The 16,618-nt window shown below is 36.1% G+C and overlaps 1 protein-coding gene across 3 annotated transcripts in view; it reads left to right on the top strand.

The window, feature by feature from the left end:
• The window catches only part of LOC126857233 (zinc finger MIZ domain-containing protein 1), a 31,744-nt gene extending 15,345 nt beyond the window's left edge, over nt 1-16,399 (top strand). The window contains exons 2-10 of one of the 3 annotated variants that reach the window (XM_050606457.1): nt 10,466-10,761; nt 11,372-11,698; nt 11,957-12,599; nt 12,685-13,028; nt 13,294-13,497; nt 13,608-13,750; nt 13,826-14,315; nt 14,445-14,678; nt 14,804-16,399. In XM_050606457.1, coding sequence (XP_050462414.1) covers nt 10,672-10,761; nt 11,372-11,698; nt 11,957-12,599; nt 12,685-13,028; nt 13,294-13,497; nt 13,608-13,750; nt 13,826-14,315; nt 14,445-14,678; nt 14,804-14,938 — 2,610 coding nt within the window. In that variant the 5' untranslated portion in view covers nt 10,466-10,671 and the 3' untranslated portion in view covers nt 14,939-16,399. Of the gene's footprint in view, nt 1-10,465; nt 10,865-11,371; nt 11,699-11,956; nt 12,600-12,684; nt 13,029-13,293; nt 13,498-13,607; nt 13,751-13,825; nt 14,316-14,444; nt 14,679-14,803 lie in introns of all 3 variants that reach the window. The other 2 variants (XM_050606465.1, XM_050606474.1) reach the window with 2 other exon arrangements.
• Nucleotides 16,400-16,618: the final 219 nt, after the last annotated feature.

Genomic DNA, 16,618 nt, shown 5'->3' with positions numbered 1-16,618 from the left:
GCCTTATGTGCCGCACGTGTTACCGTAAAAAGAATTTCGATCGCATCAAAACAGGAAAGTTGTTGGGAAAAGTATTTCTCTTCTGCAATAATAAAGTAATAAAATTTGCGATTCTTTTTGACTATTGCAATTTTCTATCCAATCCAATCTACCACAAGCGAACAAAAATAAATGCAGACTGCACGATATTTTATTACAAAAAAATTATTAAAATGCTATTTAAAATAATATAAAAAGCGTGAAGATTTTTGATTTTGATATCCACTATATAATCGAATGATGTTTTAGCATTACAAAACTAAATAAATAAGTATAAGGCAATTATAAAAGTATTAGACAAACATATTTTTTGTAATATAGCGGTACAATTATTAACTCCACGGAATTCTAAGCACAAACATATAATGTTCAAGACGAAAATCTCGTGAAATAAAAATAAGATGTTTAATGCGTGCATCAATGATCCCACATCTTTTACGTTATTTATTGACAAAGCAATAAACGTTACACAGGTATCATGCACTGTTACAGAAAATGTAATATCTAAAATAATTTTTTATGACTTTTTATACTTGCGTATATAAACTTTTTTAACGCGTGCTGAGAAGCGAATTGCTATCGATTGTGCCAATGCATTATTGCGTATCGATCTGATGTACGATCGAATTGATAAATTAATCATTCGAAGACGCGGTTTCGTTGCTAACATACACCTTTGGCAACCGAAGAGATCTGCGTATTTTTTCATATGACAGATACGCAAATAAGGCGTACACGTGTACACATATACATATGCAAAGTGTATACATTTACGCGTTATGGCTGATGTACACATTCAAGGTACACATTCTGTCATGCGACCTTTTCCAGCCAATGGGAAAAATCTATCCTCGCCACCTCGAAATGCCACGAGTATTTGTTGCGAATGACAGAATCTTCTCATGGCGCGCGCGCGCGCGCGAGGTTCGTCGACAGGGAGGATAGAAGAATATACTCGTCGTCGTGGTCGATCGAGAACGAATAATAGGGGCTAGGCATTGCGATATACTTGGAGGAAGATAATATATCGATCTTTAGTTCTGCGCTAACTACATAGACCAGCGCACATTCATACAGGCCGCACGTTCGTTGAACTTAAGTTCAACTTATTGTTGGATACGATTTTCAATACGATATCTTGAACAGATATTCGGATATTCCCAAAATATTGCTTATTTTTACAAAACTGTTATTAGGGTATTCTCGAAATAAATTTTGTAAAATAACACTTTTTAGATTGCACAATTTAAAAAGTGACAGATATGTAAGCTATTCCTTGAAGCTATTCATAAAACTGGATATATATTTTTGAAAATATTTTGTTATTTAAATTAAGCATCATTATTTATGTATGAAAAAGAATTAATTTTTCAAAATAGAGGTAGAGGTGTTTTATTCTAATTTTTTTGACAAACAGTTATTTTAATTATTTTAATTCTCGCATTATGATATTACAACATTAATTATCTATTTTCTGCACAACTTATATATTACTATTATATAATACTGTTATATAATAACTCAAACAAACCGACATTGTTACGTTTTAACGATGTAGTCCTTACAAAAATTTTGTTATTTGATCTATTCTCTTGTTCGTACACGCGTGTGCTCAATCAATGTAGGACACTAGAATGGTGTCAGTGCTAAAACCAAAGTTCCACCAATTTTCATCGCATTGTCTCGTATTTACTGGCTCGCGCGCTCGTCTCGCACCAGATGCGCCGCTAACCTGATTGCAAGTACGCTCTTCGTGTAATGCTTGGAAGGCTTTGTACGACCTACCGAGCGAGTCACATCCGTCGAAAAGTTGTGACGCGATGTCGGCGTTCCTTTCCCCACGAATGAACGCGCACTCAACTCGTTTGAATCGATGTTATCGAGGATGTCCAAGAAGGAGAATATTTACGATAATGATGACAGATCCCATTAGGTAACGTTCATGCACAACCAATAATTTGAATTACTTAGAGCTATAAACTCTCTCGATCGAGTCTCACGCCGACGTTTTACGACTTGCATCGTCATTTAAAAGCGCTTCTTCAACACGTGATTAAAGTCGTCAAATTATCAGTTTCCTTGAATCGAGCGGTTGCTTCGATATTTCGGCAGCAATGCGTCTTATTGTTAGAAATGGAGCGAAGAACGTGAACCAATGACATTGATTGATTTGGCTACGATATATTAATAACATTTTGTAAAATCACAATTTAAAAAAAAAATGGTATATATGAAAAAGATAATCAAAATTTGATTTAGTTCTTTAAGATAGGTGATGTTTTGATTATAACGATATATCGACAGAGTGTTATGGTTTCGAGAATGATAAATGCTATATCGAGGTCGTTTAAAGCCACGGCCTATTATGTCTACCTCAATGCACCTACACGTGTAACGATCTGTATCCATATCGTATCGCGATTTTCACGCCTAGTTTGGTATTGCGACGACAGACAGGATAAATCTATCGGTGTTTCTCTTTTTCGATCATTATTCCGAAATGTACATGTAAGATGTCCATACAAATATTCAATTTTCTCGTATTTATGATGATTTTTTCTAAGACATTTTATATACGATGTTCTTTCCCTGCTTTTAACAATATATTATTTCAAATATTTATATGCATGAGTATTATATATACAGAATTTTATATAAATTAATTTTAAATAAATCTTATATAAATTTATAATGTATTTCTTAAATAGAATTTAATTATAAACTGCATTATACTTTTTATTTTATATTTTTAACTAATTATTGTAATTTTTTCACAATTGTATACAAATTATTTTAATCTTATGAATCCTATGATATTTAATCTTTTGGAAGAAAAAAATTTTCTTTATACCATTTTTTTTTTTATAGGGGAAGGTCGTATATTAAATAATTTTACGAGATATCAAATATTCTAATGACGGGAATATTGAATAATTTATATTCTTATTTCCATAATTTAAAGTTTGATAGTTGTTGAAAATCTAAGCGATCGAATATATCGATTTTCTCGATGACAAGAGTTTAAAAGGATCTTTCCGTTTGTGGCCGGAATTTGTGCAACCTAACGTGACGCCTAATCGACGAAGGCCCGATGGGAAATGCATCAGTACGCATTCCGGAGACGAAAAGAACGTTTCTGGGAGCGATGTGCAGGTAAACGTCGTCGGTCCACAAAAGAGATAGAAGCGTCCCGCAACAAATGTTTTTTGTCTCGGCGATCCGCCCGAAAATAACGACACGATGCAGAGATCAAAGCCCTCTCACCCTTCTGTTGAGTTCCATCTCTCTCCACAGTCCTCCACCTCTCTAATCCCACCCACACTGTGCACGGATGAAAAAAGCAAGAGAGAGAGAGAGAGAGAGAGAGAAAAGAGAAGAGAATCCTCCCACGATTCTCTCTCGTCATAAGTCGACCTCGGGCGCCGCTCGCTCCTGTTTACGTGTCGCGGTCTCGATGTCTCAACGGTCTCGTTTCGTCTCGTCTCTCTCTCTCTCTCTTTCTCTCTCGAGGCTCTCTCGAATCCCCCTTTCTCATCCTCCTCGCCGTTGTCCTGATTTTAGCGAAGTGTTGCGATCAGCATCCGCCGTTCGTTTATCCTCCCCCTTTCGACTCGACATCCTCCTTCTCTTTCGCGCTCATGTCAGTAACGTCTTTTAGCACGAGCAAACGGTGTGAATGCCCCGGGGCTCCTGGATCCTGGGGGCCCCATCATGTGAAAGTTGCTTTTGCGACGGTGTTTTCTTTGCTACCTCGTAAAATAATTTGTACTCGGTATCGAAGGGCAATTGTTGAGAAACATGTGATGTACAAGATAAGTATATTAACAATTGAGAGATTTAAATGATAAGTTATTATTAATGTAAAATTAATGCATGTTGATTTTTATTGAAATAATAATTGCTAGTTATTATAATATATAATGATTTTTAAATTTGAATTAAACTTAACGTACACACACTCAATTTATTTTATTATGGTACAGACATTTCTTTTGTAAACATATATTTTTATTTTTGAAGCTATATATATGATCATATTTTTAGATCTTGCCTGAATCTTATAAGAGAATTTTTTTTATTTTGACAAGACACATCTGTCAAAATAAAAATAATTCTTTGTACGAACGCGTAAATTATACGAAAATACTAGATTTCACGCTGCTTTTTGATGCCTCAGGTTCCAAATGTTTCGAAGACGACGTTGCTCGCACTCGCTCACCTTAAAACACCGAGTTCATACGCGAGTGCGGCCGAGGAGAACGCGGCTATTATATGTCGGTGGTGACGACGCGACGGCCATGTAAGAGAGAGAGAGAGAGAGAGAAAGAGAGAGGCTCGTTTTATTTATCTCGTACAAGGATTCTCCGACGCGCGATATTATTTATACGCCTTCTTCGCCATCCACGCGTTTCGCCGATCGAAACGTTTGAAAGACTCACGTATCCTAGACTGGAAAATGCGCTTCTTCAATGTTGAAGCAATAATTATGTTTTATCAATTGAGTTGTTGCTCATTAATCCAAAGTGATAGTATTAAAACGCTATGATTTATACGTTTCTGGAATTTATCGGAACGATTGATGACATATCATAAAAGATGTTTAAACGTTGCAGCCGAAAATTGGAAAATATCGAAATTTCATGGAAGAACGAAATAATTTACGCACTGTTAAGTAATCATAATCCTTAACCCTTCGCGGAATGGGGGGGCAATTAGATTCGGAAAATTTGAGATTTGATAAATTATTTCATTTCATCGCGATTGATCCGTTATTACGTCCGACGATCTTGACGCCTGATTAATTCTTATTTGTCATTTTTTCTCGACTTGTCCCTCAATTTTCCCATACGCCGAAGATATTTCAACGCTCGTTGGCGGACACCATATATAAACACGCTCCGACAGAATTACGCTTTAACGCACCCGAAATGCTTCACCCTTACGCAATATCCCGGGGCACTTGGATCCCCCTGCGCGCGGGCGCGCCTTTCCTCCGCGCGCTGCGTGCATCGCAGCCTCTTATAAAACGCATACACGCACACGCGTTTATTCTGTCTCTTTCTTTCTCACACGGCACGGCAACGGCTGTACCCGGAGCCTTTTGTTGCGCGCCGAGTGGGCTCTAGTTGACGAAATATTGACATCCGAGAATAGAAACCCGTTGCGGGATCTACAGAGGGGTTCACTCTCCTCACCTCCCCTGCCCCCTTTTTTTCTCTCTCTCTCTCTCTCTCTCTCTCTCTCTCTCTAGCTTTCTCTCTCTTACCGTCGAATGATGGAGCGGTGGAGAGCGGAGAGGACGGAAAGCAGCAGCGGGAAGAGAAAAGAGAAACGAAGGGAAAAGGCAGAGGCTGGGTCGGTCGTGTATTCAGCATGAATTTAAAGGGGGTGGGACGTGAATGACGTCAACCTCCGAATCGCTCCTTCTCTGTGCGCGCTATATCTGGATATTTGTATGTATGGCCTTCTCGCGTATGCGTGTACGTTACACGAAAAATGCGTGCGCTGCGCGCCCCACGTTGCTTGGCAGATTGGGGAGGATAAACGTCGAACATGCACGGGTGACAAACGGAATATTATACGCTAGACGCGATTGAGTGAAAATTATTTTCTGATCGAAAATGTTATACATTGATATGGGAGAATGATGAGTGTACGATATAGGGCAACGCATTTATCGAATAAAGCTGCATACAATGTTTGCAATCATTCAAACAATATGTAAGGTGCAATAATGGACGCCTTTATTCGTCATACTTTGATATGTTTGAAATCAAATTCTTGTATAGCTCTTGTCATAAAAATTCAACATTGACATTGCCTTTAAAATTTTGAATTGCATTTATATGACTTAAATCTTTGTAAATGCAAACAAACACAAGAGAATTGGCTTTCGATTAATTGCGAAATTATAAACAGAATGTCGAGGCTATTAGATATCGCAGAGGGTGATTGTTAAGGTTGAATATCAATTGAATTATTGTTAAAGTTATATCGGCAATCGGTTAAAATCACTTTTATTTGGTTTACGAAACCTATAATATCAAGTCTTGTTAGTAACGTCGCTTGTGATCATCGCTGCGAATACTTTGTATGAGGTTCCCAAACATTTAAAGCGCACGTGTTAATCGATCGATCGGTCTCCCCAACATTTTCCTAGGCTGTTGAACGTCCCTGATTCTCTCGCCCCCTCCTGCTAGATCACAGACGCGCGTACGTGCGTCGTGTGTGCCCGTGCTCCCGTACCCGCCACGCTGTATTGAACGAAGAGACTATTAAATTTGTTTTTGTTCGAGCGTCATAATCGCGTCTCGAGGACAGCGCGTGTGCGGAGAAACTTCTTTGTGCCAATCTGTGACGAAAAAAAAAGAGAGAGAAAGAGAGAGGGGAGGGGGGCGGGCGGCTTCGGCTTCTCTCAAGTTCTCGCAAATATATAATGAAAAAATTGCTTTGCAAATGATTGACATAATGCGTCTGGATATGTTATGTTCGCTGAAGAATCCGATTTTGTTTATCTTCGTGCGTTTCATCGCGCACACATTTATTTACCACTTAAAAGCAGAGGTAAAATAAATCGCCAACCTGTGGAAAGAACCAACGGTAAATCTGTCAAAAAAAGAAAAACATCTGATTTATGATGCTCTTGAAAAGTTGACGAAATAGACGTGATTTTCTATCGACGAGTGCGACAACGTTAATCCATTAGACACGCGACATTCGAAAGATTCGATTAAATATACTCGAGATATCGATTCCCTCGAGCACTCTATTAATAATTATCAAGTGCAGATAAGACTTTGTTGTGAACGCAAGCGGCGAATAATCTGCTGAACTTGAAGAATTGGATGGGGTGTGTATTTGTCTGAAGAATATATATGTATAAATATTATCTGAATTTTTTATTAGACAGGAGAGACTCATTATCTTATCAGAAATTCCAAAAACGCAAATCCATATCTTATCGAATCAGTCCATTATTTTACGTTCAACAATAGCATTGTTCTCATAATCGATTGCATTACATTTGTATAAAATGTGAAATAGTTATGTATCATTATAATACCACAATTATACTTTCATTCAGAGTTTTTAAATGATTTTTTTTATAATAGAAAAGCTTTTAAAGAACTTCGAACCAAAGGGATTTATGGTTTGGCTTTTTAATTAATCAAAAAAGCGTATTAAATAGATTACTCTTGCATTTTTCATTGTCAGAGTGTGTACAAGTATATTGGATTAAATTTAAAAAAAAAAAAATTGTACAGAGAAAGTATGACTAAGCATAAGAAAACTGCTTTCAAGCGACTAAGAATGTTAGTACACTAAGCTCAAGTGAGTGGAAGCGAGTCTACGAATGAGATCTCACGACTTAAAATCCGACTTACTTTCCAATCTCATTCACCGATGTTACGTGCAGGTAGAAGTAAAAAATAAATTTGGAACGATAAACAATATATAGATAATATTACAGTAAAAATATCGTATATTGATTAATTTTTTTAATAACGTTAAAAAGTCCTTAGTACGTCACATTTGTGATAAATATTAATTAAAATTATTTTAATTATGCTTAATTTATAAAATTATGTAAAAAAATGTAAAATGTAAAAACTTTTCTTATCTATTTTTTTTTTAAAAGATTAATGATCATCACATTCATTTAATAACTTTGTAACTATCGATATATTAATTGTGATTAAAATTGTTATTTTTCTCTTCCTAGTTTATTTTCTTATTTCGTATTCATGGTCAAGAAAACATCCGGTGATTTATAAATATAAGTGTCGATCGATATGTCGTGTAATCGCACAGATACACATGAAAGTTTATGCAGACGAAAAATCAAGTAATGCCAGATAAGAATCCGCGACGCGTATCTGCTTTTGCGCAAAGCCAGCATTACGGCGTTGTCTGCGGGCACGCGCAAAACTCACCGTACGCACGTGGTAATCCGATATCGCAGACATTCTCTTACACGCGCTTGCTCGTCTCTCTCTGTGGTAACATTTATTATAGTTACCATGCAACAATTGCTGCGCTCTCGGGAATCTGTTAGCGCAACCAGTAATTTCCGTCGCGATTTGAGAAACGTGCGTAGATATTCGTAGATGACAAAAAATTCATTCGTATCGGATTCAAATGTACGATTTGCGTACGCTGCATTTCGCTGCATTTTGAGTTTAAGACGCATTTTATTCCTTTCAAAGAATAGATTCGAAGGAATAACACGGATCGTGTGAGAGAAAGTCGTATAAAACCTCTACCTCTATTCAACGTGCTCGTATGACTTATGTTATTGATCCAAACATTTCAATTGGAGGGGATCCCCTTCTAGACAGTACTCTCTAGAATGTCCTTTGGAACTGTAGCATTTTTTTTTCTCAGCCATATATTTTTTTCACGATCTGGACTTTTCTAAAAATTCTACCTGTTATTTCATAATGTAATCACAACAAATTTTGTTCAGTATATTTTTATAGCAGATAATATAATAAATTTAAAATCTTTCTTTTAATCTATTTCTCTCTTTCAATTTGTTTACTAGCATTATAAGATAAAATATATTTGCGATTAAGAGGAACAGATATAAATTTACAAGATTCTTGATTAAAATTTAGGGAATTTTCAAGTTGTCAAAGGATCTCTCTATTATGTTTCGCCCCGAGTGCTTACTCGCGCGTATCTCATTCTTTCGTTTCCTTGTGTTCGCGACGAGCCTTCTCGCGCAAAGTACGAGTATCCTGTGGCGTGGTGTAACGTCCGAGACCATCGGAAATCGTGCATCGGTGGAGGAGAGCTCCGCTTCCCGCCGGGTTCTCGCACGGCCGTCCGTGTTTGCGGCAGCCGCGCGGGGGTAAGGCACGTATTATGAACGCGCGCGCGACACGACACGACACGATGCGGAGCGGTGTGTGAATAGCGAGCACGTGCATTTCCCACAGAAAAGCAATGGGGGCTACGCGCCGCCAGCGTGGCCAGCTGGGAATACGGCATGCCGGGATTCGGCACCGCTCGCCTCGCTCCTTCGGGGTATGTACGCGTTATAGGGATGGTCGTCTTTAAAAGAATCGATGATTTTATTCATTTGAATATTGTTGGTATTGCGATGCTACTGAATGGCGTTAGAAAAAAAAATATCGACAAAAGTTAGATGAACGAATGTGACTGCATTGATTGTGGGAACATTGTTATTAAAATTATGTAAATGAAGAAAGTTTATCATTATTTTTTTATTTAGAATTGATTATAAATATAGCATACTTTTTTGAAAATAATTGTGACTTTCCCAAGTCACAATTTATAGGAATGTTCTTTTCCAAAAATAAAATCTCTTTTTTTTCTAAGAATTTAATATTATTGATGATTGTTTCTAATATGAGTAATATCGAGGTATAATATATACATATAATATATACATGTAACAACAAATTTCTTTTTTTTCTTTTTTATATTTTCTTTATCCGACAAACTATAAGTATAAATACTTATAATAAAATAAAATCTTCAATTCTTATTGTATATAACTGTCCTGAAAACTGAAATTTATTTACACGAAGCGAAATATCGAGCAAGAAATATGACCTTGTCAAATTATTTAAGTATCGTGAATGATTCCAGCATGTGTTATTAATACGTTGTCGGTTATGAAATAAAGATGCATGCAATATGCCAAATACAGACTATATATATCGATTGACGGAAATCTATTCCTCCAAGAATTGATCGCACGAGTATGATCTTGACTTGGCAAATGGTAACCACTTTTCTGTTGCAAATGCAAAAGTTCACACTGCCATTTAAACTCTTGACAGTCTTGATTGACGATGTATTATCATTCATTGCGCATTATGTCATTTGTAAATCCGATCGTTTTAAATGTGATGTTGTAATAACTATTAATCTACAGATATTATATTGCTTAATATTAAAGATGGGATAATAAATAATTTTTTTATTACTACTTCATTAAATGCATCAAAATATACAAATATTTAATTTAATATATAAAATACATTTAATATATATATATATATTTAATTTTTATTACGAAAAACTTGAGTGAAAATTCTATGTAATAAAAATAATTAATTTCGATAATCCCTATATATTTTTTATTATAATTATTTTATTATAATTATTTAGACAATGATTTTCTATATTGAACAATTAAAATAGCTATATAAATTATATATACATAATTAAAATATTAGAATATATTTTACTATTAAAGTTGTAGAAAGGGAATACTAAAATATAGAGATGAAACGTCAATCGGTTGCATCATACTTTATTACTCGCTTGATACGCCAACTTCGCAGTTTCTAACGCAGTTATTTCTATAATGATCACCAATACACTGTGATTCTCCAAAAAGATAATTTTATCTCACGGAGGGTGTTAAGATGAGTCATGCTTTCTGTTTCAGTGCGCCAATAAACGCGTTCGCATCTACCTCGTGAAGACCTGGTTGTCGTGTATAGAGAAAGTTTTTTTTCTCCGAGGATTGGCGCTGATACGACTCTATCAACAACGGCGGTGATCGGCGTCGGGGTGCAGCCATTATCATCCGGCTATCATAGTACAGTGCCACCCCAAAACGGCAGGGGTGGTTCGCCACTTCGCGTCGCGGCGATGGTAGCAGCTGCCTCCGCTACGGCCACCGCCACTGCCAGCGTGGTGGCCATGCAGGACCGCCAGGATATCCCCGCGCAATTCAATCAAGTAAATGTTTGACGAGCTCTCATGACGTTATCAATGACGCGACTAGGGAGAATCCTGATTCATACGTTACATAGAGCGTTTATATCATCTAAAGTATAGTAAGGTAACACGAATTGATGAAATCGATACATCATTTCTTACAAACGTTTTCATTGTCATTCTTTTTTAGTAAAATCAAGAGAAATATAATGTATGGAGAAAAATTTATATTTTATCCTAATACGTTATTAAAAAAAAAAAAGTTAAAGGAGAAAAAAATGTTAGACATTTCTTTCTGTTCTAATGCAATCTTTTTATTATGATGGCTAATTTTCATTTTTATTATTATTTACTATGAATATTCAGCTTTTTTGTTTCAAGGATTCGATAAGTAATGCTAAACAGATGAATTTTTTATATATACTTATAGTTCTCATTGTGATTTATTAAGTTATTATTCATTAAAAAAAGATTATTCGTAAGAAAATTATTTTCTTATAATTACGTAACAAAATGTTGTTACTTTAACATCTGTACATTTCGTGAAATTCCGCGCCTCTCGCGTGAGGTGATTTTTCACTTTGTTTAGAATTTTTGAACTTCTAAATGAAAATGTGTCGATTGTTACTAGATGCAGAGCCAACACGGAATGCCCCCCCAACCGTACAATTTGGGGTACGGCCAAAGAGGACCAATGGCAGGAATGGGGCCAGTCGCGATGAACAACTTTAATGGCATGGGCACGATGAGCCCGATGCACACTATGAATTCCATGAATTCGATGAACAGTATGAGTGGCATGAACTCGATGAATCCTATGACAATGGGAGGCATGAACGGTATGAATAGTATGAATGCTATGAACGGAATGACACCTATGAACTCCATGAGCAACATGGGTAACATGGCTATGAACAACATGATGGGACCCAATAACATGCAGATGAACAAGCTGCAGGTATGTTTAGGCTGATATAAATATATTTAACTACATTTTTTTTTTGTTCTACCATATGATTCGCTAAAAGACCATAACTCATGAGTTAGATTTCTCTACTTTTATATATCTCTGTTACATAAAGCATCACGTACTATTAGAATATTTTGTATCGTTTATCATAAATTTTTCATACTTAAATTATTTTTGATTGAAAGAAGGCGTGTTTCTTCTCCTTTGCATTGCTCTTTTGCATAACATAGATTTTCATGCTTTTAGGGTCAGCCACATCAAGCCTATCCGCGAAGACTAGCACCCTATCCAAACGCGACCATGCACATGACACAAAAGCGGCAACAAGTTCCGTACTCGAATCAGAATCCTGCGGCTATGCAGCAGAGCTTCAATAGCATGACAGCGTCGCAATACTCGAACAACTATCCTACTGCGGTGAGGCCGAACTTTCAGCAGCAGTATCAGCCTATGCAAAACATGCATCCCACGGCGGCCGGTTTTGGGCCCGGCGCAATGATACGAGGGACGAATATGAGACAAACAGCGCCGGCTTATAATACCGCATCTCAGACGGCCGCCGCAAACCAATATAGCTACGGCAATAATGGTGTTTGCATGGTCCCACCCTCCTCCGTCAGCAATCAATTCGTCGGTCATCAACCGAACACGGGATACGTCGGCGCTAACGCGTCGTACGGCGCGTCCACCGTAGCGACCAGTCAATATCAGCAGGATGTAGCGTCAATGAGATCGGCGAATGGAGGCAATGTGAATTATCAGCACAGTCCCATTCCTGGCAATCCGACGCCTCCGTTAACACCCGCCACTAGCATGCCGCCTTACATCAGTCCAAATCCGGATAAACCTAATTTCAATGAAATAAAATCGCCGGTCAATATTCAAAGTAGTGAGTATATATTTAGATACTTTATTTACTTTTTTGATTTTGATACAATATATTATATGCATGTAAATGCTATCATTTATTCCAGATGATGAATTGAGATTAACATTCCCCGTGAGAGATGGCATTATTCTTCCGCCCTTCCGTCTAGAGCACAATTTGGCTGTTAGCAATCACGTATTTCAACTGAAGCCCACGGTACATCAAACGCTAGCGTGGCGGTCGGATCTTGAGTTGCAGCTCAAATGTTTCCATCATGAGGACAGCCTAATGAATACCAATTGGCCGGCGAGTGTGCAAGTCTCTGTTAACGCGACTCCTCTCGTGATCGATCGCGGGGAGAATAAGACTTCCCACAAGCCGCTCTACTTGAAAGACGTCTGTCAACCAGGAAGGAACACAATTCAGATTACCGTATCTGCATGCTGTTGTGTAAGTTCGAGGACATCAATAATTAAATTATTTTTTTGGCATTTACATAATTTCAAAAATAAAGAGATATTCTCTCGATGATTTTCGAAAACAATTTTCGCTTTATGTAAATAGTCATCTCATGTGGTTAATCGAATATCTTATCTGTAAAAACTTATACATTATTTATCCGACATCCGAACATAAAATATTTATTTATTTAAAAAAAATTTTTTTTTAATTTTTTTAAATTTTTTTTTTTTTGGCTGCCTGTTTATGTATGTAGATGAATGACCATTTACAGTCGCATCTATTCGTACTGCAATTGGTCCATCGGCCTAGTATACGAAGTGTATTACACGGATTATTACGTAAAAGGCTCTTGACGGCAGAGCATTGTGTAACAAAAATCAAAAGAAATTTCAATAGTACATTGACGAACAATGGTATACAGTCGGAGAAAGATGTAGTGGAACAAACAGCACTAAAGGTAAAATTTACAAAGATATTTTGCAATGTTTGTTTGATTCCGAAATTCTAATGCGATATATTAATTATGATTTAAGAGAAAAGAATCATGTGTTATCATGTTATTTTTAGGTACCTTTAAAATGTCCTATCACTTTCAAACGCATTACACTGCCAGCTAGAGGACACGAGTGCCAACATATAAAGTGTTTTGATTTGGAATCATATTTGCAATTGAACTGTGAACGAGGTAGTTGGAGGTGTCCAGTATGCAAGTAAGTATGATTAAATCGCAGGGAATACTGCCAGGAAAAAATAAACACAAATAAATTATTATATATTTTTTACAGGAAACCTGCGCAGCTAGAAGGCTTAGAAATTGATCAATATATGTGGAGTATTTTGAATACATTAAATGCCACGGAAGTTGAGGAGGTAACGATAGACTCGCTCGCTAATTGGAAACCCGCGAAGAACTTAACTGGTATTAAGTCCGAGGAAGAAAACGATTGTAAGAGAACGACCAAGGCTATGTCGCCGGGCAGTATGAATATGCCGACTATGAACAATTGGGACATGAATCAAGCTATGAGTCCTTATATACCTCCCGATATGAACAGTATTGTGAGCGGCTCGATGATAAACAATGCATCTTCCACATATGCGAATAATAGCATAAACCACCGGAACACGTCGGGTGGAACATACGAGATAAACTCTGGGACAAATACTATCGGCAATAATGATTATGTCAGTGGAGCTGGTCCATTGTCGCACTTAAATGAATCCGTTAATTCTTTAGATCCTCTCAATGCTATGGAGAAATCGCTCAACGATCAGGTATGTTTCGCTGCAATATATCGATTGTATTCTAACTATAATAGTGATATAGATACAAGGAAATGATGGTAAAATTCGACAATGTTAAATGTGTATATGTGACATTGATTATATATATGTATATTACAGATGCCGCATACCCCACATACACCACACACTCCGCAATCTACCCCTCATACGCCGGCTGGTGGAACCAGCGGCCCGCCGAGCGTCCCGCCTGCATCGCAAGAATCTACGGGAAATCATAATACTTCCGGCAATACGAATATAAATAATGACACCGCGACCGACATACCATCGGATTTGAATTTTGATCCTGCTGCAGTTATAGAAGGGGAAGGTACCGGTCAAGAGGCATTAAATGTAAGTATATTCCCTCGTGTCAAATAATTGCATCATATCTGTTGTGGTAAATCAAAATATCTCTTAAATTCGATTATAAAGCATATTAAAAAATTCATTCAACAACATATTGTCTGTTATTACAGCTCTTGCCAGACAATGTGGACGCAATGGAACTGCTCTCGTATCTAGATCCACCGGATCTAAACACTCCGCCTAGTAGTGGCGCTAGCAGTGGTAACCCTTCATCCAGCGATGACATATTGGCACTCTTTGAATAAGAAGAAAAAGAAGAGAAATAAGAGGCGAGTGGATATCTTGTAAAGATGTAATCAAACTATGACCCCTGCCCACTTTGTAATAACGTGATGAGAGAATAGAGATACATCTCATTGCATCTCATTCTGGCTATTTTTGTGCAAATTTGTCAAGGTTCTCATGAGCTCAAACGAATTGCGCAAAATATCCAATTTCTGATTCTCTGATACGAGAAAAGACTACTCGAAAGTCTATTAGATGCGAGCATTTGCGATGAAGAAATTTAAATTTTATCGGGGTCACTAGGTGCTCTCACCTAATCAATGGTACAAATAATATTAGTTATAATTATAATATTCCTATTGAAACTAAGGTTAAAGTGCTAGGATTAGAAATTTTTAATGTAAACACCTTACTAGTACTTGCGATAAAGATATTATTGCATAAACAGCACTTTACTTTTTTTCTATCCATATTATATTATTATATATTATGAAAAATATTAGCGATTCGGATGCTAGTGCACACTACTGATGCATATAAAAGATTATTGTGCACAAATTTATAATAGCATAATAATAGCATGATAAAAGAAATAAAATTATTAATATTAAGAGCTATTATTATTGCTCTTCAATAAATGATAACTCGCCGTATTAATATTAATTATCTTAATGTTTTTATTAATTATGCTTATAATATAAATTTTTTTATAATTATCTGTAATGCATTAGTCCAACCGAATTTGCTATAAATTTTTTATAAGTGTGTTTAACAATAAAACAAGAAAATATTCTAGAAATGGTTTTGAAATCGCATTTTAAATTACTAGTGTTGTGGCATAATTATTTTCTCAGATTATGTTACAAGCCATTATGAAGGTGATAATGATCGATGGAAAATGCTTATTAAAAATTCATTAATATTTTGAGCCTATTTTAAAAGTGCATTTTTCTATATATATAGTATGTATTTTAATATGTATTAACTATTTAATAGAATGAAAACTTTTAGTTTAAATCGTTTCGAATATTTACTTGAGAGAAGAATTATGCTGTACTCATTTAAACATCGCAATTAAATTTATAAATTACGCATTTAAATTTGCTGTTCTTGCAATGAGATCTTTGTGCTCGAAGACCGGTCTATTTGCATACAAGGTTATGATAGACCTGTCGCAAGAAAAAGATAACTGTACAGACCTACTTTTGTAAATAATTTTAATCGAAATAAGTAAGGTATTCATCTGTTGGGAATATCTCGCCTATTGATGGATATTATGCATATAGTGTTCCTTTCCTTTAGATTGTAGTAACAGACGGAAGTGAATAAAACTAGGGGATATCGGGCTTCACACTGGAAATTTAATAATACACGTGATGTATCTCCCGAGATAAAAAGAAAGAGATTATAGATATAAAATGCAAGATAAAACGAAAGACATGTGATTGTTTTACATAGCTCTTCAAAGTCTAATAATCCTATTGTTTTGAAAAAATCCTAACATTATATGTAGAAATGTTACATATGCATATCTATTTAATTTTGCATGATAAATTCAATATGTAAAGTGTATTATTTGAAAAATTTTGTTTACTAAAAAGAAATTTTTACATCACAATTTTTTATTTTAGACAAGATTTAAAATCTTGACGAGCAGAAGAAAGGTAAATTTTCTACGTTTTTTTAATGTTGCCAACCTC

Source organism: Cataglyphis hispanica, chromosome 2 (assembly GCF_021464435.1).
Source record: "Cataglyphis hispanica isolate Lineage 1 chromosome 2, ULB_Chis1_1.0, whole genome shotgun sequence".
NCBI classification, from domain to species: Eukaryota; Metazoa; Arthropoda; class Insecta; order Hymenoptera; family Formicidae; genus Cataglyphis; species Cataglyphis hispanica.
This window is presented reverse-complemented; position numbering and strand designations above follow the sequence as displayed.